This window comes from Vipera berus (assembly GCF_964194415.1).
Source record: "Vipera berus genome assembly, chromosome: 5".
NCBI lineage: Eukaryota > Metazoa > Chordata > Lepidosauria > Squamata > Viperidae > Vipera > Vipera berus.
The window spans coordinates 33022423-33048737 of NC_138207.1; the positions used below are offsets into that span (position 1 = coordinate 33022423).

General features: G+C 38.7%; 1 protein-coding gene across 2 annotated transcripts in view; it reads left to right on the plus strand.

Moving 5' to 3' along the window:
• The first annotated feature begins 6083 nt into the window (after positions 1 to 6083).
• WDFY1 (WD repeat and FYVE domain containing 1) overlaps positions 6084 to 26315 on the plus strand; it is a 33319-nt gene continuing 13087 nt past the window's right edge. Inside the window, exons 1-8 of one of the 2 annotated variants that reach the window (XM_081329849.1) lie at positions 6084 to 6653; positions 9425 to 9492; positions 9661 to 9734; positions 11580 to 11634; positions 12387 to 12537; positions 14468 to 14580; positions 21248 to 21374; positions 24717 to 24822. In XM_081329849.1, the coding sequence (XP_081185975.1) occupies positions 6517 to 6653; positions 9425 to 9492; positions 9661 to 9734; positions 11580 to 11634; positions 12387 to 12537; positions 14468 to 14580; positions 21248 to 21374; positions 24717 to 24822 (831 nt within the window). In that variant the 5' untranslated portion in view covers positions 6084 to 6516. The remainder of the gene's footprint in view (positions 6654 to 9424; positions 9493 to 9660; positions 9735 to 11579; positions 11635 to 12386; positions 12538 to 14467; positions 14581 to 21247; positions 21375 to 24716; positions 24823 to 26315) is intronic. The other variant, XM_081329848.1, reaches the window with a different exon arrangement.

Genomic DNA, 26315 nt, shown 5'->3' on the forward strand with positions numbered 1-26315 from the left:
AACACCAAAGTTTGGTGCTTTTTTCAATTTTTTCATAAATCAAGTCCAATGTAATATCCTGAAGTGAAAAAGTAATTACTTTTTTATTTCAGTTAAAGGAATATTAGAAGAAATTCTGGATCTGATCTAAGCTGGGTTTTCAAAACTGGACAATTGCTAGAAACAGAGGTGAAGCTTATTTAAAAACATGGCAGAGGTGGCCATGAATCTTAGTTTTGAAGTGGTAACATTTATAAAGAAGTCTTCATTGAAAGTGCACAAACTTAGCTACGTTCTAGGGATTACTGAAAAGCACATGGGGAATGGTAGGGAGGAAATGTGGATTGGCTCCCTATGGGTTTTGCAAGCTTTACTTTTCTGAGTCAAGAGAGTGACCTCAGGGAGTTTGTGTGAAGAAATCTATTTCTGAAATGAGAAACTTACAATATCTTCAGAAGATTTTCCCAAGTTTTATTTAGGTTGTTGGTATTTGCCAGTTTTCTATCCAAAGACATGTTTTGTCAGTTTCAGGCTAGGTGTCAAAAACAAAGTGAGGCTCAGGAGATCCACAGTTCACTGAGATATGAAGATGCAAAGAAGACAAGGGGTGGCATGGAGTTTTCCTGTCTTCTTACAGGGATAACTAGAGCCAGTTATGAGTACTTCACTAAACACATGGTGCTGATTTGGCCCTGCCTACCCATACATCTCATACATTTTGCCTCCTCTCATCACACTAAAGTTCTTATCACAGGTGACTGAGGGATGTGATGCTTTGCTGAAAATAATTTTCCAAAGATCTCCACTGTATCAAAGCTCTTGAAGTCTGTTTGGAAAAGATTACAAAATAATATCTGGAGATTCCATAGAGAGTTTTGAAAAGGAAAAGATTTGGGACAATGGTAAATTGTCCTAAGAATGGGTTTTGTGTAAAAATAAGGATTAAAAATGGCCCGGAAGTCACTAAGAATCTCAATATCTAGAGATTTTCAGGCTTCTTTCATCTTGGCTGAAATAAATGTATCTCTGGTGTCAGAAAAAGCGCTGGATAAAAATGTGATTAATTGGAGAGCAGCAAGACAGAAGCATTGTTTCCTAAGAAGAAAATACTTGTTTCAAGGTTTTTCAAAAGGCACTTGCCAGTTTTCTGGGGTAATCAGAGGTTTCCACAAAAGTGAAATTTTTAGCCTACTTGGACATCATTATATGCATGAAAACCAAACATTTTTTCACAATAGAGCATAATGATACCAATAATATGGTTTGGGGGTGATTTGCCATCACTGAAGAATGGATTACATCTGAAAATTCTACAGAATACCGAGCTGTCAGGCAAATGAGTCATGCCTGCTCTAAGACAACAATTGCATAGATGCAATCTCCATGAATGAATGAATAACAAATGTATGGTCTTGGAAAAGTCAAGACACAGTTTTGACTCATATTCCATAGAAACGTTGTGGCAGGAGATGAAATTATTAGTTAATGCTGGAAAATAATAAGTTTATTAAACTAAATGAGTTAAAGCAGTTTTCTATGGAAGAATGAGTCCAAATTCCTGTACAACAATATGAGATACTAATCAATCTTAGGAAGTATTTGAGGATAGTTATTATAGCTACAAATTAGAACTAATTACTGAATCTTAAGGGGAAAATTATTTTTTTCATTGGCATATCATATTAGATGAGCTTATGAAGTAAATGGAACAAACACAAATGTGGTATTTCTTGTTCACTCATACTTCAGTAGAATCCACATGAATCTGATTATATTCTGTGGCCAAAGTGTGCAAAAATAGAGAATATCCAGAAAGGGGTGAGATCTTCTAGTACACTCTGCTAAACCAAAGATTGTAGTCTTGGAATTGAAAATGGAAACCAAGTCAACGAGAGACAAAACTATTTTGATCAGCTGAATGACTAGTCTAAATTCTCCTTCAAATTGAGGACATGATGCAAACCTTCTGTGGATCTTTGTCATCCACATCCCTACTTACCCTGGTATGCCGATTCTCTGGCTCTCTTCATTTTTCTTGGTATTGTAGACTGGCAGTGGGTAATTTTTGATATTAATTTTCCCACTTTGTAGTTTTGCCCTCAAAGAAGGAATCTTATCAAGGTCAGAGACCATAGCATTTTATGGTTAAATATTGAGAGCACCTAAGCTATTGGTTTCATTTTGCAGATAAAATTGAGAAAGAAATACTGAATTTGTTGCCTAATTAATTAAATACGAGATTTTTAAAGGCAAATTATCTTGGCAAATAAATCATCAGTTTTTTTCCATGATTATTAGAATTTAAAATTGAGTTTGCTTTAATCTTGAGCAATTAATTGGACAAGTTCTAAAAACAGAAATATATCAGAAAAATCTACACTCAGATAAATCAGCCATCAGCAGACACATAGAAACATCTATATACCATTCAAATGAGACAATCAAAAAGTAAAAAAAAACCCAGTAAACACCTCACCAACAATCAACATCCAAATGAACAGAGATTAATGTCAAGATTAACACTAAAACACCAATCAAGAAGCAAACAATATCCGTTAAGAAATTATCAACTCACAAGCAAACAGTAAACAATAGTCCAATCAAGAAACTATCAACTCCACTCCCACTAACAACGACACAGCAAGCCATTCGCATATAAAATGAGAGCAAAACCTACTCCCTTACTAATCCCATTTTTTTATATCCCGCCCTTCTCCGAAGACTCAGGGCGGCTTACAATCTAAGCACAAATCAAATGTGCTTAGCAATAGCCTTCATTCTATGTATATGCCTGCTTATTAGGGCTTTCGCGCCCCACCAAGCGGCATTATTACAAAGTCCTAGCACTGATGATGTTATCACGTTTTGTAATGAAACATCTGCAAGAAAACAACCAAGTTCAAAGACAACCAAGGACTCCACAAAAATGTATCTAGCAATAAAATTTGGTCAAAAACGTTTTATATGTCATTTCATTATTCCAGTAAGATCAATTACATTCTCTTCAAAAAAAAAAAAAGGGGGAACAGTTGTATTAATTAATGCTTTAATTTTATACAATCAACCTTTCAATTGTTTCTGTTAATAATTTTCATTAGTATTTGGATTTAACAGAAGCTACTTGAGAAAGGCTATTAATTTACAATGGTATTCTAAAACCATCTGTTTTTATTACTTATTTTATTGCCTTTAATTAATTACAAAAACGTGCTTTAATAAAAAGTTTGACATGTTTTTTCACTTTTTTGCTAAAACTATCTTTTTTATTGTATATGTTTGATAATGATCATCTCCTGCTTATAAAGTTTAAAAAATGCATTCCTTCAATAGGGCACAACTGTCCTACTGTTTGAATAACTTGTTTTCATACAGTAAAGCCAAAATATAGTTTCAGCACCATCTTGTGGACAGATACTACAAAGAAATTTACATTGCAGTATATTGTGGTTTCTACTCCAGGTAATCCTTGATTTACAACCATTTGTTTAGTGACCATTAAAAGTTACAACGGCACTGAAAAAAGTGACTTATGACCTTTTTTCACAATTACAATTGTAGCAGCCCCACAGTCACGTGACCAAATGCTTGGCAACTGGTTCACACTAATAACAGTTGCAATGTCCTGAGGCTGTCTGATCACCTTTTGCAATCTTCTGACAAGCTAAGTCAATGGAGAAGCCAGATTCACTTAGCAACTAAGTTACTAACTAAACAACTGCAGTGATTCACTTAACAACCGTGTCAAGGAAGATTGTAAAATGAGGCATAATTCATTTAACAATTATCTCACTTAGGAACAGAAATTTTGGACTCAATTGTGGTCATAGGTCAAGGACTACCTATATTGAATTAATTGCACATCATTACAAATAATTACAAGCAATAGACGAAAAAAAAAGTTGATGCCTATATAAAAAAGATAAACAGCTTATTTGCTTTACTTGAGCTTGCTATAATAGAGGGGAAAAGATAGCACTGAAATATTTCATCTGGTACTAAACGTGATTTTACCACAAGTATTCTGATTAAGTTCAGAAAACAGTGGCAAACATGATAATTGGAGACTAGAAGACAATATGTTTTAGCACTTTTCAAATGTTTGAAAGACTGTCTCAAACATAAAACACTTCTGTCCCACAAGTAAATAAATACAATCAAAACAAGAGAATTTGATTAAAGAGAGTAAATGGATTATCCCTTCATTTCACAAGTAAACAAGGATGGGCATCTATTAATGATATTGTCATGGTTCTCCTGTAATGGCTAGATATAACTACCTTGCTGAAGTAAATTTGGTTGTGATGAGTTGAAGACTCCATGGCAACCTGCTGTACATCACCATGAGTTTTTCTCATTATTTTACTTCCACCACCTGAAAGAACTACACAATTAACCTTTCCCTTGGATTTAAAAAAAATCTAATCTTTTTATACAATAGCAATACCATACTAATTCCTATGAAAATCATTTCTCAGGAAAATATTGCTTGTCACGAATGAAGACGAATATACGTGTGCCAGGATAATATTGCTTCTCTTTATCCAGAGTTTTCTTCTACTTTTTTTTTCCAGGGGGGGGGGTAGATTTTAAAATGAGATTCTTTTCTCCTTGAGGGAAGTTTCACTGTGCAAATTTCCTTGAACTAGATTCAGCTCAGAGGCCTTTCTGCTCCTAACTGACTCAGTAAATTTGGGAAGGGCTTTTCCTGTAACTTCAAAAGCATATATTATTTTGCCCTCCCATTCTACAATAAACCTTTTGATATCTAAGGAGATTCTCAATCATCCAGGTTATAGTTATCCCAAAGATGCTTTTTATCATGAGGCAACTGGACTTTTGATGAAATCATGCCCACTTTCCCTACTTAGATATGGATGCAAGTGGCAATCAGCAAAGAAAAATATATTTTCCCCCACTTGATAACAAGCTTTCTTTCATGCATTGTTCAGCAGCTTCCTTTCCCAAGTACAGTTCTTCAATTCCCAACTGCTTTTCAAGATAAATAAAAAATGTTGATAGCACAATTTTTTAAAATGTATACCTAGTGATGGTTTTCATTAAATGCCCACATTTAGTGCACCAACAGAAATGCAATAAAGTTTCAGTGATTCAAATTCATCATATTTAAATTAGGGGTGATTAGGAAAAGTTCTTAGGAAAAGTTTAACAATGTGTCTGTTGTTTAAATGTCTCATATCTAACAAGTATTTTAAAAATAAGCATAAATGATCCTTGATAATCAAATGTTTCTGTTAGAAAATAATATTGAAACTTGCTGTAAGATTTGCTTGTACTAAAGAGTTACTTATAATGTATGATTAAAAAACAGAAGGCAACACAGGGCCCATCCATAAGTTGGCAAGTATACTGATAGAGGTGTATTTTATTTTATTTATTATTTCAATTTCAAGGACACATAACTCTGTGGTGATTCTGGACAGCTTACAGATAAAAGTTTTGAAGAAAATAAATACTATCAGTAGGAAATAGAGGATACCTAATAGAAACTGTTAAAGCCAAACAGCCAATAATCCTCGGGGCCTGGGAAAACAATCAGATCTTACACAATTTACAAAAGTCCACATTGGGGGCTGGGGATGTAGATATCATTACGAAGAGAAAGAAGTTTTCAGAGAAAGTCTGCTTCCTAGATCCCATAAGATGACCCTGCTTAACAAATGGGACCTGAAGTGCGCTTATTCCACCTGACCTGATCCAACAGGCAGGAATATATGAGGACACACAGTGTCTTTTGCTATGCATGGCTTTATAAGTGAAAACCAACTCCTTAAATTGTAGTCCGAACTCAAATGGCAACTAGTACTGCCCCAAGGCAGCAGGAACACATGCACATATTGTGACACACCCATTACTATCCCTGCCACTGCATTCTGGACAGGTTACAGCTTCGGGATGGCCTTTAAGGGCAGCCCTATGTAGAGCAATTCGCAGTAATCCAACGAGAGGTGACCGCCTGAAGTGCTGTGTATTGTAGTCTTGTCAGTTTTGTTAGTAAGTCATTTTCTGACTTTTCTGGTGTCTTACTCCTAAGTATCACCAGTAAAAGATTTTTTATCTTTTGTATGCTGAGCTGGCCAGGGAATTCTGGGAGTTGAAGTCCACACATCTTCAAGCTGCCAAGATGGAGAAATCTTGTTTCTACAGAAAGGTCTTTTCCTGTACACATGCTGAAACGGTCGGCGATCCGACACATAAGAGATTTGATCTATACTTCCCATTTCTCTAACCCGATTATGAATTTCCGCCTAGAACTCTTCAAATGAGCGACCTTCCGGCCGCGCTGGCCTACCCGCCCAACTTCGTTCTCCACCCAGCGCCCCGCGCTGCCTCCGCTATCCCGGTCATTCTCGCCTTCCCTTCCCATCTCCGACTGCTTCCGGGGGCGGCGCTATTTCGGTCATTACGGAAAATGGCTGGCCGCTGAGGCTTTCTGGAGGCGCCGCTATTCCCACGATTAGGGCCCGCTCTTGTCGGGGCGGCTGTTTGGACTTTGCCGACCGCGGCCTTGCTGGCGAGATGGCGGCCGAGATCCACTCGCGGCCTCAAAGCAGCCGGCCGGTCCTGCTGAGCAAGATCGAGGGGCATCAGGACGCCGTTAGCGCTGCGCTCGTTATCCCCAAAGAGGACGGCATCATTACTGCCAGCGAGGACAGGTGGGGAAGTGGCGGCGGGGGAAAAGTGGCTTTCCGGAGAGGGTCACGCGGGGTCGGCCGCCGCTTCTTTCCCTTTTCTTTCTCCGAGGAACGGGCGCTGGGAAAGACGCGCTGCGCTCGGCATAACAAGAAGAAGAACAACAACAACTCACTCATGTGCAAATGTTAAGATTCCTCAGCTGTTTTTGCAAACGGGTCTTTGCTCCGAAGGGACCTTCCCTTTCTTGCGAAACGGCATGCGACACACCCCCTTCTGGGGGGACGGACCATCCCTCTTAGCCATTGCTCCCCTTCCCATCTGGGTGGACTACCAATCCCATCATTCTCACCCAGGAGAACCAAAGGAGCATGTTGGCTGAGTCGGGATCGGGGTTTACCAGGCATAAGTGGTTAGGCAAGAGGAAAAAGAAGAGGAAGGTGTTTTTTCTTTCTCAGACAATTGGGAAACACGTTCGGGGCCGTATTTCATTGTTTCTACCTCTTTCTGTTGTGCAGTCAGACACCCAGAGCAAAGCTAGTCTGGTGGGCGCCTATTATAAATGGGAGTGAACTAATAGGGCTTCTTGTTTGCCATCTTCCCCAAAGAGAAAAAGTTGGACTATAACCAGGCAGTGTGACTTGATGGGAGTCAACTGTGTGAAGTATGTTCTTAGTACAGTTTGCAAAATTTTGAAAAAACGTTGGTACTGCAGATAGATGCAGTTTGATATCACATAACGGTAGTATGCCAACTTTCTCCAAAATGTTGAAAACATTGCATATGCATATATTTTTTTCTCTTCAACATTGACCATAGGAAGAAAATGCTAAGAAATAACACTGCGATCTGGAGTATTGTTTTTCTAGATTATTGCAAAATCTGAAGTAAACTCTGCTGTGAAAATATGCTGACAAAGCTATTCATAATACTTAGAATGATACCAACTGGATTTTGCTTTATAATTAATTATATTCCTTATTTCTAATTCTTGAATTGGAAAAGTTCTATTTTTATTAAAACTCCACCTCATAAGAAGAGATATTTAATCTTTTTTCTCAGCCATGATTTTATTGTGCAGCTTTGTTTATTTAAGCAAAACCTTATTTTGATTTAGAAGGGGCAGATTATAAACGGACATGTCTTGGAATGCTTGTTAAAATCATCTTACTCCAAGCAACATGCATGTTTAGAATACTGCCTCTTCTGTAAGATATAGGCATCTTATAACAATATCCTTTGACACTGGTTTGGATAGCTATTAAAACTTAACTTGTTTAATTTGTATGCAGAATACTTTAAGTTTATATGCTCTGCAAAATTGTTCTTTAGATGTTTCTTTGAATAGTTCTTAAATATCTGCATTTGATATTCACAACAAAGTTACAATTTTAAAGCAGCTAATAGAATATTAAGCATTATAGAGTATCCTGCATATTTCTTAAATAATTGGATAATGATCTTTTTCCTCAGATCAAAGGGTTAATTGTTAGTAGTCACAAGAGCCTTCAGGGAATACTGCATGTCGTGCGATGTAGCTAGGGGAATAATGTGTATTTTTTTCCCTGGATGAACTATACTGGTGCCCTGCTGTTCCTTTTTTATTCTCAGTTCTTACTTCAAATAGGGATTGGGGCCATGGAAAGACTAAATTGGTTTTATTAGTAATGTGCATTGTTAAGTACTACTGAAACAGGTCAAGCACTATGAGGTATAACACTACTTAAGGGTCCCCTCCCAACACATATATCATTTATCAGCTGAATGCTGAGGTGTAATCACTATGTGTCAGGTTAACTACTAGTTCATCTATTTATAAGCTTTTTAGAAGTTTTATCTTCCAAAACGATCTTTGTAGCTTAGTATGGTCTTTGTGGACAAGTGAACTTTGTTTTTATTATTGCTTTGATTCTTTTAGTTTCTGTATGCAGTGAGAGCAGTGCAAAAAGAAAAAGAAAAGAAAAGTAAACCTGTGGCATTCCAGAAGATAATAGATTAGGCTCACAGCATTCCTCACCATTGATTACGCTGGTTGAGGCTGCTGGGAAATCAAGGTTTAGAATATCACAATTGCCAAACACTGACATGGAATATTAGGAATTATATCTGTTTGTGCCCTTATACTAGAGAAACAGAAGTGACAGCTCAAACGTTCTACAACCCTTTGTGTTCCTCTTATCTGCCCAAAGTTTGAGATAACCTCATACATAAATAGATTTGATGGGCATGTGATAGGTATAGTAGGACAACAATTAATAGAATTTCCTGGTGTGAGCAAGACTTGATTGCAAAAACATCATTTATCCCTTTTGCCCCATTGCATTACAATATGTCATGTATTATTTTGTATTATATTGACTGTACTCACCTATCAGTTGCTTGTGTGAGATGAGTGGCTATATAAATTTAAATAAATAAGGTGGGATTTAGTATTTGCAGTGTTATCTCTTATCAGAAATATTAATATTCTAGTGGATGCTATACATATTCAAAAATTTCTTTTCAAGCCATTTGGTATCAGAATAGTTTTTCCTACTGCAAATCTTTTGACCTGAATAATATACTGCAGGGATAAGAAGAATTACAACAGAGATCATGCCTGATTTGTTCTACCTTCTGTTGATAATTCTTAGATCTCTGTGATAGCAAGTGTTGATTTTTTAACAGTAAATGCTGGTTAAATGAGCCTATTTAGTATTATCATGTAAAAGATGCATCTGGTCCACTTGAGGAGAACTAAACAGACCAACTATGATAATTTCCCTAATCCTTCCCCGCATATTTATATTTGCAGGACAATTAGAGTTTGGCTGAAGAGAGACAGTGGACAGTATTGGCCCAGCATCTACCATACAATGTCATGTAAGTACATTTAGATTCAGGTACGTTGATATCAGTCTCTAATATGAATTTAGGAGCAGAATTTTTATGATTTCACATTTGGTTATGTAAAATCATTTCTTTGCCTTGATAGACAGAAATTCAATTCACTATAATACTGACTTTACAAATCAACATTTCTTTGGGCAGCTCCTTGTTCAACTATGGCTTATCATCATGACACTAGACGAATATTTGTAGGCCAAGATAACGGAGCCATTATGGTAAGCATTCATTTTTAGTTGACTGTACATTTAACTGCTGCTAAAAATATTTGCATTGCACATCAATATCTAGGATTCATCAGCCCTGAGCTTTCAATGCAAATGTGTAAAAATAAACTTTGATAATCATTGTTCAAGAACATTTTTTGAGATTCCCGCAATAACACAGTATGGAATACCATGCTGATTTTGTATAAATTAATTTGATGGCATCATCAGTAGATCTAGGGCTAATTTATTTGGCCTTGGTTTTCTAACAAAACATCTGTGAAGTTTTCCAATAAAATCTAGATAGTATTTTTCTTTAAGGTGAATGCAGTTTCTAGTAATTTCATGTTCATATCTATGTATTAATATTGTAATAATTATAAGGCCTTCTTGGATCTTTTCTTAATTTCCTAATAGTGTTTACAGCCTAATATTTGTGATTTCCCATCCAGACACTAATCAAATACAACTCTACTTAGCTTTGTAATAAAAGTCAAGGTCAGCTTGATGTCAAGTCTGCCCTATAAAGAGCAGTGTGATCTCTCATGTATCAGTTATTGTGCTGTGGGAGGCTAACAGGAAGACAGTTAAATTACAATTCTTTTCTTTGACATCTATTTCTGAAAATGGAAAGAATTTAACCTTTCTGTTATTATCAATATGTTGAATATGGTGGGTTTTTCTTCTTTGTACTTGGGCACCCATCTCTTTTTAGGAATAGAATACAAAAGCTTCTACTTCCCATTGCAGGTATTTTTACTGAAACAGTATCCAAATTGTATCTTTATCTCATTTTCTGGTAAGAAGTATGAGGTGCTTATATAATGCTTTAATTTGGTAAGCTATGGAAATCAGTCATATTTACAAAAAAATATAAAATTGGCTTTGCAGAAGGGAAAAAGAAAAGATTGTTTGTATTTCAGACCAATTTCAGACCAGGAGTAATACAGTTTTTATCAGGTAGATTTCTTTATACCTTTGAGGTCTTTCCTGATTTTCATGGTGGAAACTAATGTTCATAGAAAAAATATGAAACAAGTCTGTATGTGAAGTCAGAATGCAGGCAAGGGAATATTCTCTAAAGCTCTGGGAAGAATACATCTAAAGAGCAAAGCTAATATGTTTAGAAAAAGCAAAAAAGTTCTAACTTAGCCTAAGAGGTAGTCATTTTTTCTACAGGTATATATTTTTTTAAAAAGTGAAATTCCAGCATATGATTTGAAACATACTTTGGAAATTTGTAGGAACACATCCCATATTAACTGAAGAACAAAAGTGTCTATTCCTCATTATGAAGTCACAATTTCAATGGATAAAATGTTTCCTATAAAACTTTTGTTTCTTTTAATAGTTTATTCCTGTTCCAGTTTTTCAAAGCAGCATAAAACATCTTCAGAGTAAAATCTTATGCATTCCTGACTGGAAGTAAACTTTATTGATTGCAATGAGACTTTTCTTTATAAAAGTATAAAGGTTTTCAGGCTCAAAGTAAAAAAATATGAATAAATATTGCTATTTTAATATAAAGACCTTCCAGACATACAGTATTTAGAAAGTAGAACCATAGCATACCATGAGATACACTGTAGTCTTCTTTCCAAAAAGCATCCAAGAAATTTCTACCAGAAGATGCACTCAGAACAAGTTTTTATCCCAGTAGCCACACTCATCTCTGTTTCCTAAATGAAAGAAGTATAAACTTGGACATTTTAATTGCAAACTGACATAATCTGTTAATCATTCAATAGGAGTTAGTGGTTCCCACATTTCTGTTTGTTTTGCGTTGTGAGGGTATTTTTTTTTTACCATCAACAGGATTTCTAGATCATGTACTTTACTGTTTGTTTATGATTTCAGGAATTTCATATCTCAGAAGACTTTAATAAGATGAATTTTGTCAAGACTTATCCAGGTAATGAGACAGTGAAATATCCCTGCACATACGAGTAGCCTTCAATAATTTATATGGCATGTTGACTTAATTTTAATTCACACAGATAATATTTTCATAAAATAAGTATTAAGCATACATGTGTGTCTGTGTGTATAAAACATTGGTTGAAAGATATGAACTATAACTGTAAAACCTTAAGACAGCCATTGTAACTTTTATAATCCTGTAAAAAATTCTCATAATATCCTAAACATGCATTAGACCAGAACTCATGTAATTCCCTTTAGAACAATATGTAGCTCCATTCGTAAGAAACTCTTTTAACTGAAATGCCAACAGAGTGTAAGAGGATCCTGTTTGCAACTAAGCCATAGATAAGAATGTGGCCTTGACAAAAGCCTGATATTAAAATAACATGACAGCTTTATAGAAAAAGTATTGGCTTTTCCCAAGAAAAGACTTCTATTATTTCAAACTAATTTTATAATGTCTCTCTTTTTCCTCCCAATATTCTCTTTTCTTCTTGGTTTAATTTCACAGTGTGGTGTAATTACAGTTAGGAATATATTTTATTTCTCATCTAGGCTTCTCTTTTGCATTAATGAAGGGTAATGTTTCATTTCCATTTGAAGAAAATGAGTAGTGAGAAAATAAATAAATGAATTAATGCCTGGAAAATACTAAAGAGAAACAACCTAGGCTTGATCATATCCATTCCATTTCATGTGTAAATATTTTTGTCTTTGTGTTATAATTTCTTGTCTGTACAGCTCACCAGAACAGAGTGTCAGCAGTCATTTTTTGCTTTGAAGCAGAATGGGTGATTAGCACTGGCCATGATAAATCTGTCAGCTGGATGTGTACCAGAAGTGGAAATATGTTGGGAAGACACCATTTCACTTCCTGGGCGTCTTGCCTACAGTATCCTTCAAAGTAGCTGTATCATAGCAGATGTGTAATTTCTTAAAAGTTTGTTTAACCAGTCTTAATATTTCCCACATTTGTGCTGTGTTGGTTCTATCAAGAAACTAATCACCTTTAAAAGTTTTTGCTATTACTGTAAATTGTAAAAGTATTGTAAAAATGTTACTTGGTGTGTTACCATAAGGAAATGCTGGAATTTGAGACTAATACATTATTTGCCACATGTCAAACAGGTGGTAGGTGATACCTTTATCAAATTTATTTATTTATTTATTTAGTTAGTTAGTTACATTTATATACCGCCCTATTCCCTGAGGACTCAGGGCGGTTTACAGGAAATTAAAAAATCCACCATACAAAAGTTAAAAAAACCAAATGATTTTGAGGAGAATAATGCTTTCTGTTGACTAGCCAACATTTCTTACTATTTCACTATTTCATTTAAAGAAATGGATAGATAAGATCAGAGGATAGTTGTTCCTGATTCTACCCAGTCATCTTCATTTTCCTTTCTCAGCCCTAGCTGCTTTTGCAGAAAAGAGCTGAGGAGAACTGATTTTAGAAGGCAAAGAAGAGCCTTCGTTTGAAACGACTGAATAATATAACGTCTAGTCTAGGAAGTTGGAAACCTGTTTGTTGGATGTTACATACTGGCTGTAGTTATTTTAATGAGTTATTTCAGTTGTATATACATGTATTTGTAACCATAGGTTTAGCAAAATTAGTGTAATAATTGCCTTTTCTCTATGTTATCCCACCTTTTTTTAATATTCCTCCTCCCAGTTTTGTTTTATTTTTAGAACCTGTGAGCCCTTTGGCATCACATGAAATGGTTCATAGCCGGACTCTCTTTCAGAATGATGTCAAATGCCTCCAATTCATGTTACTAATCAGCTGGTTAAGGCAAGTTAAATCTGATGTGCTCCAATATGGACAAATGTATATATATGTATATATGTATATACACACACAAACCATGCACATGCACATATGTATATGTACACACACACATATATATCTGAAAATATTATAAATATTATGTATATAGTATTTTCCACTGTAGTAAAGCAAACAATATTCTCCAAATGATAGAATAATATTGACAAAAAAGACTGGGCAATAAGCTGACTTAAATGCGTATGTTCTTGGTCTAGTCATGTTATGATCTAACCAGTTTTATTTGATTTATTTTGACTCATTATGTATACTGATCGGCCTGTAATGCTTGTTTGGGGAACGAGAAAGTTTTTAAATTACTTGTTTTTAATAATAATAGGGTTAAATGTGTAAAGAATTTTTATGTAAATACATATGCTAGGAGATTGCTTTATCACAAAAGTGTATTAGATTTATTATCTATAGAATGGAAAAAGATGAGTGTAGAAGAGATGGTAAGAAAATAATAGTATAGATTTAATTACATAATCAGTAAATGTGGATTTTAGCTGAGAGTAGAAACATTCCTTAGATGTTCTCCTCTGAATCAGGATTTCTCCTCAGTCGCATATGCCCCTACTTAGGCTGGCTGCATCGTCACTTGTATTTCTTCTTTCAGTTCTCATCACACTGCTTCTGCTGGTATTCCATCTCCTGCATAGCAGAATTACTGTTACCTACAGGGGTGCAATTTGATATTTCTGTCTTTCTCTTTTTTCTGTCTTGTTTATAGATGAATGTTAAGCTGGACATCTGAAAATAAATTCTATCACTGAAAAATGTGCATGTTTCAGCCCTGTTAACTGACAGTAATTTTTCAGACATCCATAATACTTTTTTTTTTCAAAGTAAAAGTAGACTCACTAATTCTGGCTGCATGTTACTACTTTCAAGACAAATTAAAATAGATTACTTTTTATATTCAGTCTTTTGCCTTCTACTGGAATTACTGAGACTTGAAAACATACTCCTTGACTTGGATTGTACTAAGATATGACTTTGAAACCCAGCATGCTTTTATTGGAGACTACTCTGGACAGATTACTCTGTTGAAGCTAGAACAGAGCACGTGTTCAGTGATCACAACTCTCAAGGGTCATGAAGGTAATTTGTTTTTCAACAGTTTGAAGTTCAAATCTTTCTTTTTTATATAAATTTTGAATGAAGGCAAATATAGATGTGCCAAGATAATGTATCAGAATCCAATGTGGGTTGGTCACTGGGACCAGAGGTTTAGTCTTCCGACTTTTGGACTCGTGCTGGAGCCCATCCTCAGGGAACTTCTCTCTACCATTCTGGTAACTTGTCTCTATTAGAATGGTAGAGAATGGTTTAGAGAAGCTCCTTGAGGATGGGCTCCAGCATGAGTCCAAAAGCTCAGAAGACTTAAGTTTCTGGTCCCAGTGACTGACCCAATTGGATCCTGTATGTTCCTTAAATTTTAGAATATACACTATTTTTAAATACTATTGTGTCTAATGTTTTAATGTGCTTTATGCTATAATATTTTATCCAGTAATTGTTAAAACAAAGTCTTCAGATACATGTGTTAAATATTGAGTAATATTTCGATAACCTTTCACCCACTGGATAACTTATAAATTTGAGACATGGACTTTATTCCTACTTCATACCTCTCAAGATTACTCAAATTAGGTTATTCGTTATTATTTTTTGGCATTTATCTTCTAAAATTCATCCTCAATCTACTTGTGACTTTAAATGGGTTGTATCTTATAGAGTTATTATTTTTACTTACGGTAATTCAGCAAATTGGATTTTCCCCTTTATTAGCCATTTTCTGATCCTCTTTAACATATTTAGCACATACTATAATTTTTAGTAGCATTTCAAAAAATTACAAGGCAAATAAACCAAATACTGTTTTAAAACAGCAAAACGTTGACCTGAAGGTGAATGAGCCTTCTTGGTTCTTACCAAGTCTCCATTGTGTCTTGAGCAATCTTTAAAAGCAATCCCATGTTAGCAGTAAGTCTGGATGTAATAAACCCTAGTACTGATGTTCTCATACAAATAAAAATCAGGAAGAAATTCAGCTAAGAAATTCTTTTAGAAGCAGTATGATCCCAGCCAGAACTGGTTACATATCGATTAGCTTTCCAACTACAGTACTAGTATCCCTGTCGGAATTAAATTTTTAAAAAAGGTAAAGGTAAAGGTTCCCCCGCACATGCATGCTAGTCGTTTGCGACTCTAGGGTCGGCGCTCATCTCCGTTTCAAAGCCGAAGAGCCAGCGTTTGGCCGAGGACGTCTCCATGGTCATGTGGCCGGCATGACTAGATGCCAAAGGCGCACGGAACGCTGTTACCTTCCCACCGTAGTGGTCCCTATTTTTCTACTTGCATTTTTACTTGCTTTCGAACTGCTAGGTTGGCAGAAGCTGGGACGAGTAACAGGCGCTCACTCTGCTACGAGGCACTCGGGATTTGACCCGCCAAACTGCCGACCTTCTGACCGACAAGCTCAGCATCCTAATCCACTGAGCCACCGCTTCCCTTAATTTATTTATTAGAAAAGATGAATATTTGTGATAACTACATATCACAAAATTCAACTTCAAGTCTAATTGCTATTGCTATGTTTGTCAAGCCATATCTTGGTGTGTATGTGAATCTAGCCTCAGAACATTCACTTATTTTACTTATTTTTCCCTACAGTCAGAAACTTGGGTCTTTCAATCTTTCAATTATCACTCTGTAGTGATTTTTTTTTTAAAGTTCTACTTTTTAGTGGGATAGCAAAGTTTTCCTTGAAGCTGCAGTTTTAAGATGGCAGGCAACTAGAGCCTTTATGCATTGTCTATGGAGATTCTCAGTCATCCAGGTCATGGGTGTCCCAAAAGTGCTTTTTCAGGAGGCAGCTGGACTTTCTTGTTTTTTCTTTGAAGAGGTTTTGCTTCTCATCCAAGACGCTTCTTCAGCTCTGGATCCTTCCATTTCCCACCATCCAGTCAGAGCTGAAGAAGCTTCTTGGATGAGAAGAGAAACGTCTTCAAAGAGAAAACAAGGAAGTCCAGTGGCTTCCTGAGAAAGCACCTTTGGGACCTTTATGCAATTGTTCATCCAGAGAAAGAGAAAAAAAGAAGTTTAATGACATAAAAGATCCTTACAGGGGCTATATGAGCTGGAGTTAAGAAATCATGTGATTCTAAGTAATGTTCAGCTGTAGGATTATTGAAATAACCACTCAAAAATTTACAGAACTAAATTTGTGACAGGAATATTACTATTCTACCAGAAAATGTAAACCAATTTTAAACTCTTAATTTTTAAATGTCCAAATAAAGCCAAGACTGTTCTCCGTTATTTCAGAGTACAGAACACAAAATAATGATTTAAATCACAGGAAGGCAAATTTTGCTTGAATATCAGAAAAATGTATTTATAGTAAGAGCAGTTTGATTTCAGAATCACCTATTAAGAGAAGTGGATACGTTCAAATGAACCTAGATAGCATCTGTCTAGGATGCCTTACTTTGGATTCCTGTACTGAATACGTTCAGTGGCTCAAATAATCTCTTCTAGTTTAATTATCATTTCATTTCATTCTAAACACTTCTTGTGCTTTGAAATATTTAAACACTAGATGTCAGACTTTCAAGTGTTGAATCTCAGTCAGTTTTCATGATAACTGATGTATTAATTAGGTAGTAAGCAGTATGAGCTTTGAATTCATCCAATTTTTACTGTGTTATTAAAGCCTAAATAAATAGATTTGCTAATTTCCGTGACTATTACTTCTTAAGACCATCACATAACAGAGGAATAGATTTACAGAGGATTCAGAAAATCTTCGCCATCTCTTTTTTAATATCCTTTCTATTGTTTTCCTTTATTCATCTAAATCAGATTTTTATTGCCATGCAGTGGCATTACCTTGTTAGGGCAGTTAATTCTTTCTGCTCAGATAGGATGAGCCACATTTAGCACCAATGGGTTGCAAAAGATTTGACTTAAGGCAATCTACCAGTAAAATGCCATTCAGATACAGCTTTTGTTGCCAAATGTTTATTTATTTATTTTTATTTTATTGAATTTGTATACCGCCCTATTCCCGTTGGACTCAGGGCGCTTTAAAAAGGTAAAGGTAAAGGTTCCCCCGCACATGCATGCTAGTCGATTCCGACTCTAGGGGCCGGTGCTCATCTCCGTTTCAAAGCCGAAGTGCCAGCGCTTGTCCGAAGACGTCTCTGTGGTCATGTGGCCAGCATGACTAGTGCGCCTTTGCGGTTTACAGGGCAGTTAAAACCATGAAATACAAAAAATTAAAATCAATTAAAACAAATTAAATTCAAGCCCCAAGAGTAAATCTAAAACCCAGTTAAATTAACAACCCCACAGTCTGGACCAAACAGATCAAAGAGCCAAGTTTTCAGGTCCCGGCGAAATGAGCGAAGGTCAGGGGCAGTCCTAAGTTCCGTGGGTAGTTGGTTCCATAGGGCAGGCGCACCCACAGAGAACACCTTTCCCCTGGGAATAACCCGCCGGCATTCATTAACCGGCGGTACCCTGATAAGGCCCTCCCTGTGGGGGCGCACAGGATGATGGGAAGATGATGCCAGCAGCAGGTGTTCCCTTAGATAGTCCGGACCCAAGCCATGAAGGGCTTTATAGGTCATTACCAGCACCTTGAATCTCACCCAGAGGGCAACCGGAAGCCAATGTAGTTCACGGAGAAGAGGTGTTACACAGGAGTATCGGGAAGCTCCCATCAAAACTCGCGCGGCTGAATTCTGCACCAGTTGAAGCCTTCGGGTGGTTCTCAAGGGCAGCCCCATGTAGAGGGCATTGCAGTAGTCTAACCGGGAGGTCACGAGCGCATGAGTGACTGTACGTAGAGCATCTCGGTCCAGATAGGGACGCAACTGGCGCACCAGGCGAATCTGGGCAAAAGCCCCCCTGGTCACAGCTCCTATATGATCTTCCAAACTGAGCCGTGAATCCAGGAGGATGCCCAAGTTGCGAGCCCTATCTCACCTGTTTTTCCTCTAAGGAGTCCACAGTGCTTTATTTATAGTTGCCTTGTCCATTTTTATCCATTTCAGTTACAGTGAGGAAAAAATTATTTGATCCCCTGCTGATTTTGTACATTTGCCCACTATCAAAAAAATGACCAGTCTATAATTTTAAGGGTAAGTTTATTTAACAGTGAAAGACAGAATAACAACAAAAAATCCAGAAAAACACATTTCAAAAAAGTTAGAAATTGATTTACATTTTAATGAGTGAAATAAATATTTGATCCCCTATCAGCAAGATTTCTGGCTCCCAGGTATCTTTTAGAAGGTAATGAACTGAGATTAGGAGCACTGTCTTAAAGGGAGTGCTCCTAATCTCAGTTTGTTACCTGTATAAAAGACACCTGCTCACAGAAGCAATCAATCAATCAGATTCCAAACTCTCCACCATGGCTAAAACCAAAGAACTGTCGAAGGATTTCAAGGACAAGATTGTAGACCTACACAAGGCTGGAATGGGCTACAAGATTATTGCCAAGCAGCTTGGTGAGAAGGTAACAACAATTGGTGCAATTTACAAATGGAAGAAACACAAAATAACTGTCAATCACCCTCAGTCTGGGGCTCCATACAAGACCTCACCTCGTGGAGTTTCAATGATCATGAGAACGGTGAGGAATCAGCCCAGACCTATTCGGGAAGATCTTGTCAATGATCTCAAGGCAGCTGGGACCATAGTCACCAAGAAAACAAGTGGTAACACACTACGCCATGAAGGACTGAAATCCTGCAGCGCCCGCAAGGTCCCCTTGCTCAAGAAAGCCCATGTACAGGCCTGTCTGAAGTTTGCCAATGAACATCTGAATGATTCAGAGGAGAACTGGGTGAAAGTGTTGTGGTCAGATGAAGCCAAAATTGAGCTCTTTGGTATCAACTCAACTCGCCATGTTTGGAGAAGGAGGAAAGTTGCCTGTGACCGCAAGAATACCATCCCCACCATCAAACATGGAGGTGGAAACTATGCTTTGGGGGTGTTTTTCTTCTAAAGGCACAGGACAACTTCACCACATCAAAGGGACAATGGACAGAGCCATGTATCATCAAATCTTGGGTAAGAATCTCTTTCCCTCATCCAGGGCATTGAAAATGGGTCATGGATGTGTATTCCAGCATGGCAATGACCTAAAACACACAGCCAGTGCAACAAAGGAGTGGCTCAAGACAAAGCACATTAAGGTCCTGGAGTGGCCTAGCCAGTCTTCAGACCTTAATCCCATAGAGAACCTGTGGAGGGAGCTGAAGGTTTGAGCTGCCAAACATCAGCCTCGAAACCTTAATGACTTGGAGAGGATCTGCAAAGAGGAGTGGGACAAAATCCCTCCTGAGATGTGTGCAAACTTGGTGGCCAACTATAAGAAACATTGACCTCTGTAATTGCCAACAAGGGTTTTGCCACCAAGCACTAAGTCATGTTTTGCGAAGGGATCAAATACTTATTTCATTCATTAAAATGCAAATCATGTATAACTTTTTACATTTTTCTGGATTTGTTTGTTATTCTGTCTCTGTTAAAATAAACCTGCCATTAAAATTACAGACTGGTCATTTGTTTGTCAGTGGGCAAATCAGTAGAGGATCAAATATTTTTTCCCCTCACTGTAAACCTGGGATGTGCAAACCAGGATCATATATAACTTTCAAAATTCCTGGTACTACTGGCTATATGTTTTGAGGTGAGTCATGTGGAATTCTAATGTAAGCACTAATATAGATTTGACATTATTTAGAAAATGTAAATGTACCCTTAACTTAAGAAATCCCCTCCCCGGTTGTTGAGTTTTCCTACATACGTCATAATCTTTTTAAAATGTTTTTATAGATGAATATAGTTTTATTTGGCTTATAGAGTCCTAGTTTGCTTAAAATATATTCATTTAAAACTATCCATCCTATCTATCTATCTATCTATCTATCTATCTATCTATCTATCTATCTATCTATCTATCTATCTATATCTATCTATCTATCTATCTATCTAACTAATACCGTGTCTTTTTTCCATGAGGTATAAGGTAGTTTATGTGGGTCTCCAGTTATTAATTTTCTCAACAATTATGTAGGGTAGATCACAGCAAATTTAAATAACTTCTGAATGATTTAATTAACAGTAAGGATTTTAAAGTTGAGTTTTCTTTATCTTAATTTGGTTCTTTAACCAACACAGCACTCACCTCACTGTCTAACATTCTTCACTTTATTAAAAAAAAGATAAGGGAAGGAATGAAACTTTGATAAGGTAAGCATTGATCTTGAAGGCACACTTCAATTTCCACCATTATCAATACCTTGTTTCAATTGAAACGGATTGAGATAAATTGTGCCTTTGAGAGATCTCCTCCTGTATTTTAGCTGATTTTAAGATTTTGTCAGGAAGTAAACAATTTTTCCCATGACATTTTGTAATTCAAAGATGCTAAAATAGTTTAGGTTTAGCAGCTGAAGAAGATTGAGGTCTCTGTTTTCTGCAAAGATTTCATTTTAAAAATGTCCCATGGTAAAAATACGATTTCAACATAGACTTTTATTAATCAGGAGGGGAGGGAAATCTCCACTTTGTTGTGCAATTCAGCAAATGGCCTATCATGTTTGCAGCAGTTTCTTTTTCTACAATAAAAATATCCCTTTAAAAGAGAGATTGCCATAGGATTTCTATTTGTACATGCTCATCCAGCAAGTGTACATTGTCAACATTTCATCCTTCTCCTCTCCCCACCCTCACCCCATACATATAGGAAGTATTTCTTCTTTGTGGTGGGATCCTGTTCAGAGATTACTCTTCTCCGGAGCATCTGATAATAGCATAATCATGTGGGACATTGGTGGAAGAAGAGGTCGGACCCTGCTTCTTCAAGGTCATCAGTATGTAGCCATTTTGTTTTCTAGCGTGTATTAATGCTGATTAGTTTATGGTGTTACTCAGGTAGGAATGAAGGGTTTTATTTGGTTCTATTTTCTGTCAGCTACAATCAACTAAAATTTTTGTATAGTGCTGTTTCTCAATGTGTATTGCAGTATGTTATTTTGATATTCTTCACAAGCACATGGAGTTTGGGATAAAGATTTGAAATTTGATGCTTTAGATCTTTCTGTTTGTTTCCTAGTTTTATCCAGCTGTATCTTACTTACACTTTAGTGCAGACACATAGCGTGCTGACAGAAAAGCATGAGACACATGCAAATAAATTGCAGTGGTCCAGAAGAATGGATTTCTTCTGCAATTAACAAGGCAGTTGCTGGTAGAAGATGCAAAGAACTTGTTTTATTTGTTAATTCCCCAAGTGTCAATAAAGACTCTTGCTTCATTAGAGTCTTCTATCATTAAGGAACAGTGCAGTGCTAATGACCATCCCCAGGCTCCCAAAAAAGACTAAATTCTTGGAAGTTCTGTTTATGCAAAACCCTTCTTTTACAAAACACATTATCACTATTTAATAAATACTTCATTCTTGCAAATATAACAGTCCTTTAACAAACATTTAAGATATGTAGTCACTTAATATTTTTTCTCAAGTATGAATAAACATTGTCTGGACTAAACAGCAGGAAAAAGAATGATTATCTCTTGTTGAGGAAGGCAAAAAAGATTATTTTCTTTGTTGTCTACAATGGACACTGTTTTGCCATGTGGGTTTCCTAGGAATGACATGGGGTTATTACTTTGATTCCAAATTGTCATTGTCCTCAGTTCAAAATACTCTATTGAAAATTGTAGAATTTGAGCCGACATCTGCTTTTACTGGATGAGTAAGATAATTTAACAGCTGAAATTTGCACAAGAGAGTTAAAAAAATGTATTCCTCAAAAAGCTATTCTATCATTTAGTACCTGTTTATAATTAACCCTGGAACATCTGGAAAGATGACAGCAATATCTTTTTTAACCTGGCTTTTTCCCAGTGTGCTGGACTATACCTTCTGTAACTATTGATCATTCTGACGAGCTCCTGGAGTTTATAGTTCATATTTTTGGAAGCAATATGTTTGGAAAGATGGTTGTACATGTAAAGCTGCAATCTATGTAATATGAAACTGTCATGCAAATTAATAGTGCTATTTTTTTAAAAAAAATTCAGGTATATGCAGTTTGATATTTTAAAATGTTCTTAGCAAGCATCCCCCCCAAAAACAACAACCAAGATTTGAATGGTTTCAAGTCAAACATGCAAAACACCAATGTTACATACCGTATTTTCCGGCGCATAAGACGACCCGGCGTATAAGACACCCTACTTTTAAGAAGATTTTGAAGGTTTTGTCTTATACGCCGGAAAATACTTACCCGCCGGCCCTCCCGCTGCTCCCGCGCTTCTGCTGGCCCCCGAGGCGCAGCGTTTCCCGGGCGGCAGGCAGCGCCGGAGGGCAGCCGCCACCCCGCCACGGCCGGCGCCCCTCCTGCTTCCCCCCCCAGGCCTTGAACTTCTCCCATTCGGTGCAGGGCGGGGCAGCTCCGCCCTCAGCCTCTTTTTTAGAACTCACGTGCCGCTTCCCTCTCACTGTCGGCCGAGGCGCACTCGGCCCGGGCTCCCGGTCCCTCTTCCCGGCCGGCTTCCCGCCCTGCCCCTCATGGAGCTGGCCTGGGCATGCAGCCTCTCGGTGTGGCTGCTTTTCCTGGGCAGCCTGGCGGTGCGGCTCCTGCGCTCCGACCTGTTGCTGAGCCGGTGCCTGCTGCTGCGCATGCGCGTGGGACTGCTGGCCGTCCTGCAGGCGCTGGGCCAGGCCGTCCTGCCGCTGCCCCTCAGCACCGCGCTCACGGCGGCTGCCTGCTGGCTCGTCTCGGCCAGCACCGCCCGGCGGAAGCGCATCCCCGCGGGGGAAAGAGTGGTGCTGGTGACAGGTGAGTCCGGAAGGAAGCCTGAGGCTACAGCTTTCCCACGTTGCTGGTCCCCAAAAGTTAGGCTCCCCAAGTCTCCTTCCTTCCCTCTTTGCCCCATGCGAGTTTGCTCGAATGTTGCAGCTGCTGGAAGGCCCCGCCAAACAGGAAGCTAAGCAAAACTGCAAAAAGCCACATGGTTCCTCGCGGGGCTTCCCGGAACAAGGGGCCGGCAGCCGCAGCCGCAGCCCCAAGCCAGGCCGAGAAGAGCGGCAGGCACGGGGGAGGAGCGGGGCCAGAGGGGGAAAGCAGGCCCAGGGGGCGCCGCCCCCGCCCCAGGCCAGGCTCCGGGAGAACCTTCAGCACAGGCACGCCCCTCTCGCCTTTGTCCGCCAGCCCGCCTTCGTCCCTGGCCTCTCCCAGCGCCTCTGCCGAGCCACTCGCGCGGGAAGCGCCGCTCGGCTTCACGCAGCCCACCCAGCAGTCCCTGGAGAGGCGCACACCACCCCCCCCATGAAGGGAAAGGGAAAAAGCACCTCTCCGCCACGGCTCCGGGTCTGCGGGCGCGCAGAGGGCGCCGCTCCCTAGCCCCCGCCCCAGGCCAGGCTCCAGGAGAACCTTCAGCACAGGCACGCCCCTCTCGCCTTTGTCCACCAGCCCGCCTCGCTCCCCGGCCTCTCCCAGCGCCTCTGCCGAGCCACTCGCGCGGGAAGCGCTGCTCGGCTTCACGCGGCCCACCCAGCAGTCCCTGGAGAGGCGCACACCCCCCCCATGAAGGGAAAGGGAAAAAGCGCCTCTCCGCCGCGGCTCCGGGTCCGCGGGCGCGCAGAGGGCGCCGCTCCCTAGCCCCCGCCCCAGGCCAGGCTCCAGGAGAACCTTCAGCACAGGCACGCCCCTCTCGCCTTTGTCCGCCAGCCCGCCTCGCTCCCCGGCCTCTCCCAGCGCCTCTGCCGAGCCACTCGCGCGGGAAGCGCCGCTCGGCTTCACGCGGCCCACCCAGCAGTCCCTGGAGAGGCGCACACCCCCCCCCCATGAAGGGAAAGGGAAAAAGCGCCTCTCCGCTGCGGCTCCGGGTCCGCGGGCGTGCAGAGGGCGCCGCTCCCTAGCCCGCGAGTTACTTGCAAAGCTTCGCGTGGGGAGAGCCGCCCGACGCTCCCGCCCAGCCGTGTCCCGGAGTCGCGCCAGAGATAGGTCGGTTGCACGGGGCGGCCCGGCTTTGCAAGAAAGTACGCTCGACTGATTTGTGTGTTTTTTTTCGCCGTATAAGACGACCCGGCGTATAAGACGACCCCCCAACTTTTGAGAAGATTTTCAGGGGTTCAAAAGTCGTCTTATACGCCAGAAAATACGGTATGTTTATCACATAGCTGGGTGTGTTTTTTTTCTTAACAGTGACAAGGTGCAGGCCCTCTGTTACCTCCAGCTCACACGGCAGCTGATTTCTTGTTCAGCAGATGGAGGGATCACAGTCTGGAATATGGATGTTAGTAGAGAGGAGGTAGGAACAAAAATAAAAGTTTTTATTTGTTTATATCAAAAGGACATATGAGAAGCTAATATTCCCTAATTATAGCATTCCTGTAATCTGTTAACTCACAGCTAATCAGTCAAATTTAGCAAATAGCCAGAAAAGTCATACTGGGGTGATATTTTGGAAGTGGGAGTGAGGAAAATGACTCAAGTATGCTCTCCTTTGGAATTGGAATCACCTTTTTCTAGTTGCCAGATCATTGCCTTTTAAGAAGTTTTTAATGTTTAAGAAACCTTATAACGTAAATGTAAAAGATAAAATTTTGATTGTACTGAAGTATAACATTGACATATCTCTTAGTGTCTTGAATTTCTAGCATGTAGGTCAAAACATGGGTTGCATGCTGTAAAAAATACAATATACAACCCTGCATAGTCATTCTATTCCATTAATAGAAACATTTGAGAAATGTTGGCATCTGGAAATAACTCTGGCTTTCTATACTAAATAAACTCTTAAACAAGAAAAATATTAAATGTTGTAGTGCCATCACACTATCAAGGTTAGCCTTCAAGGCCAGGATAGTACTGAAGATGCTGTTTAGTGAGGTGACCATTGTGTTAGTTTATGGTAACCAAAAATCAGAAGGAGCCTTATTTCAGACTAACGTATTTTATTCAAAGACATAAGCTATAACTCCCTTAATTAGAAGCACTGTGTATATTTTATTTGTAACAGCTTGTGGAATCTTATATCTTTGAATAACATTTGTTAGTTAGATTAACAAGCATTCAGAAATGTTTGCTGGCTGCACCTGTCATTTCAGTTGCCCAGCCCCTTTTTCCATACATAAAAAATGTCTACTGAAAAAATAATTGGTTAAGCTACTTTGGAAGAATTTATTCATACGACAATAAATTATGGAAAATCCTAGTCTCTACATCATTTTCCAAAAGCTCTGTTCCATTCTTGTGAGACCAAGAATGGAAACCAGCCCTTGTACAAAACTGACCCAGGCAGTTGTTAATTGCTTTAAATAACACTGATGGTACTTCAGAATGCGAGCAGGTCATATTTAACGTCAAATTATGAGTGAAAATGAAAGGCATAATGGTTTGATTGTAGAAAAGCTCAGCTTTTCAGTTACCCAGTACTTTTTCTTAATCATCCAAACACTGAAAACCGGAAGCCCTTAACCACCTACAGGAAGCTAATTTGTGAAGTGTAACAAAAGCATATTTCTCATTAATGTGGTGAAGTGAAAACTGCGTCATACCAAGTGTAGGAGGCATCTGAGAGGCAGCTTGAGTGACCTCATCTACACCATTTAAGACTATATTGCTGTAATTAGATCTGAGAGGAAGCAACTTTTATAAAGCACTCTTGCTTTCAAGGACACTGCTGTAGTAGACCTTATCTAAGTAAATAAAAAAGGTTATATTTTAATTCCGCTTACATTTTTAAAGCTGGGGAGTCTTTTTTATTTTTTCAGAATGGCATATTTAAGTATGTTTCTGTCA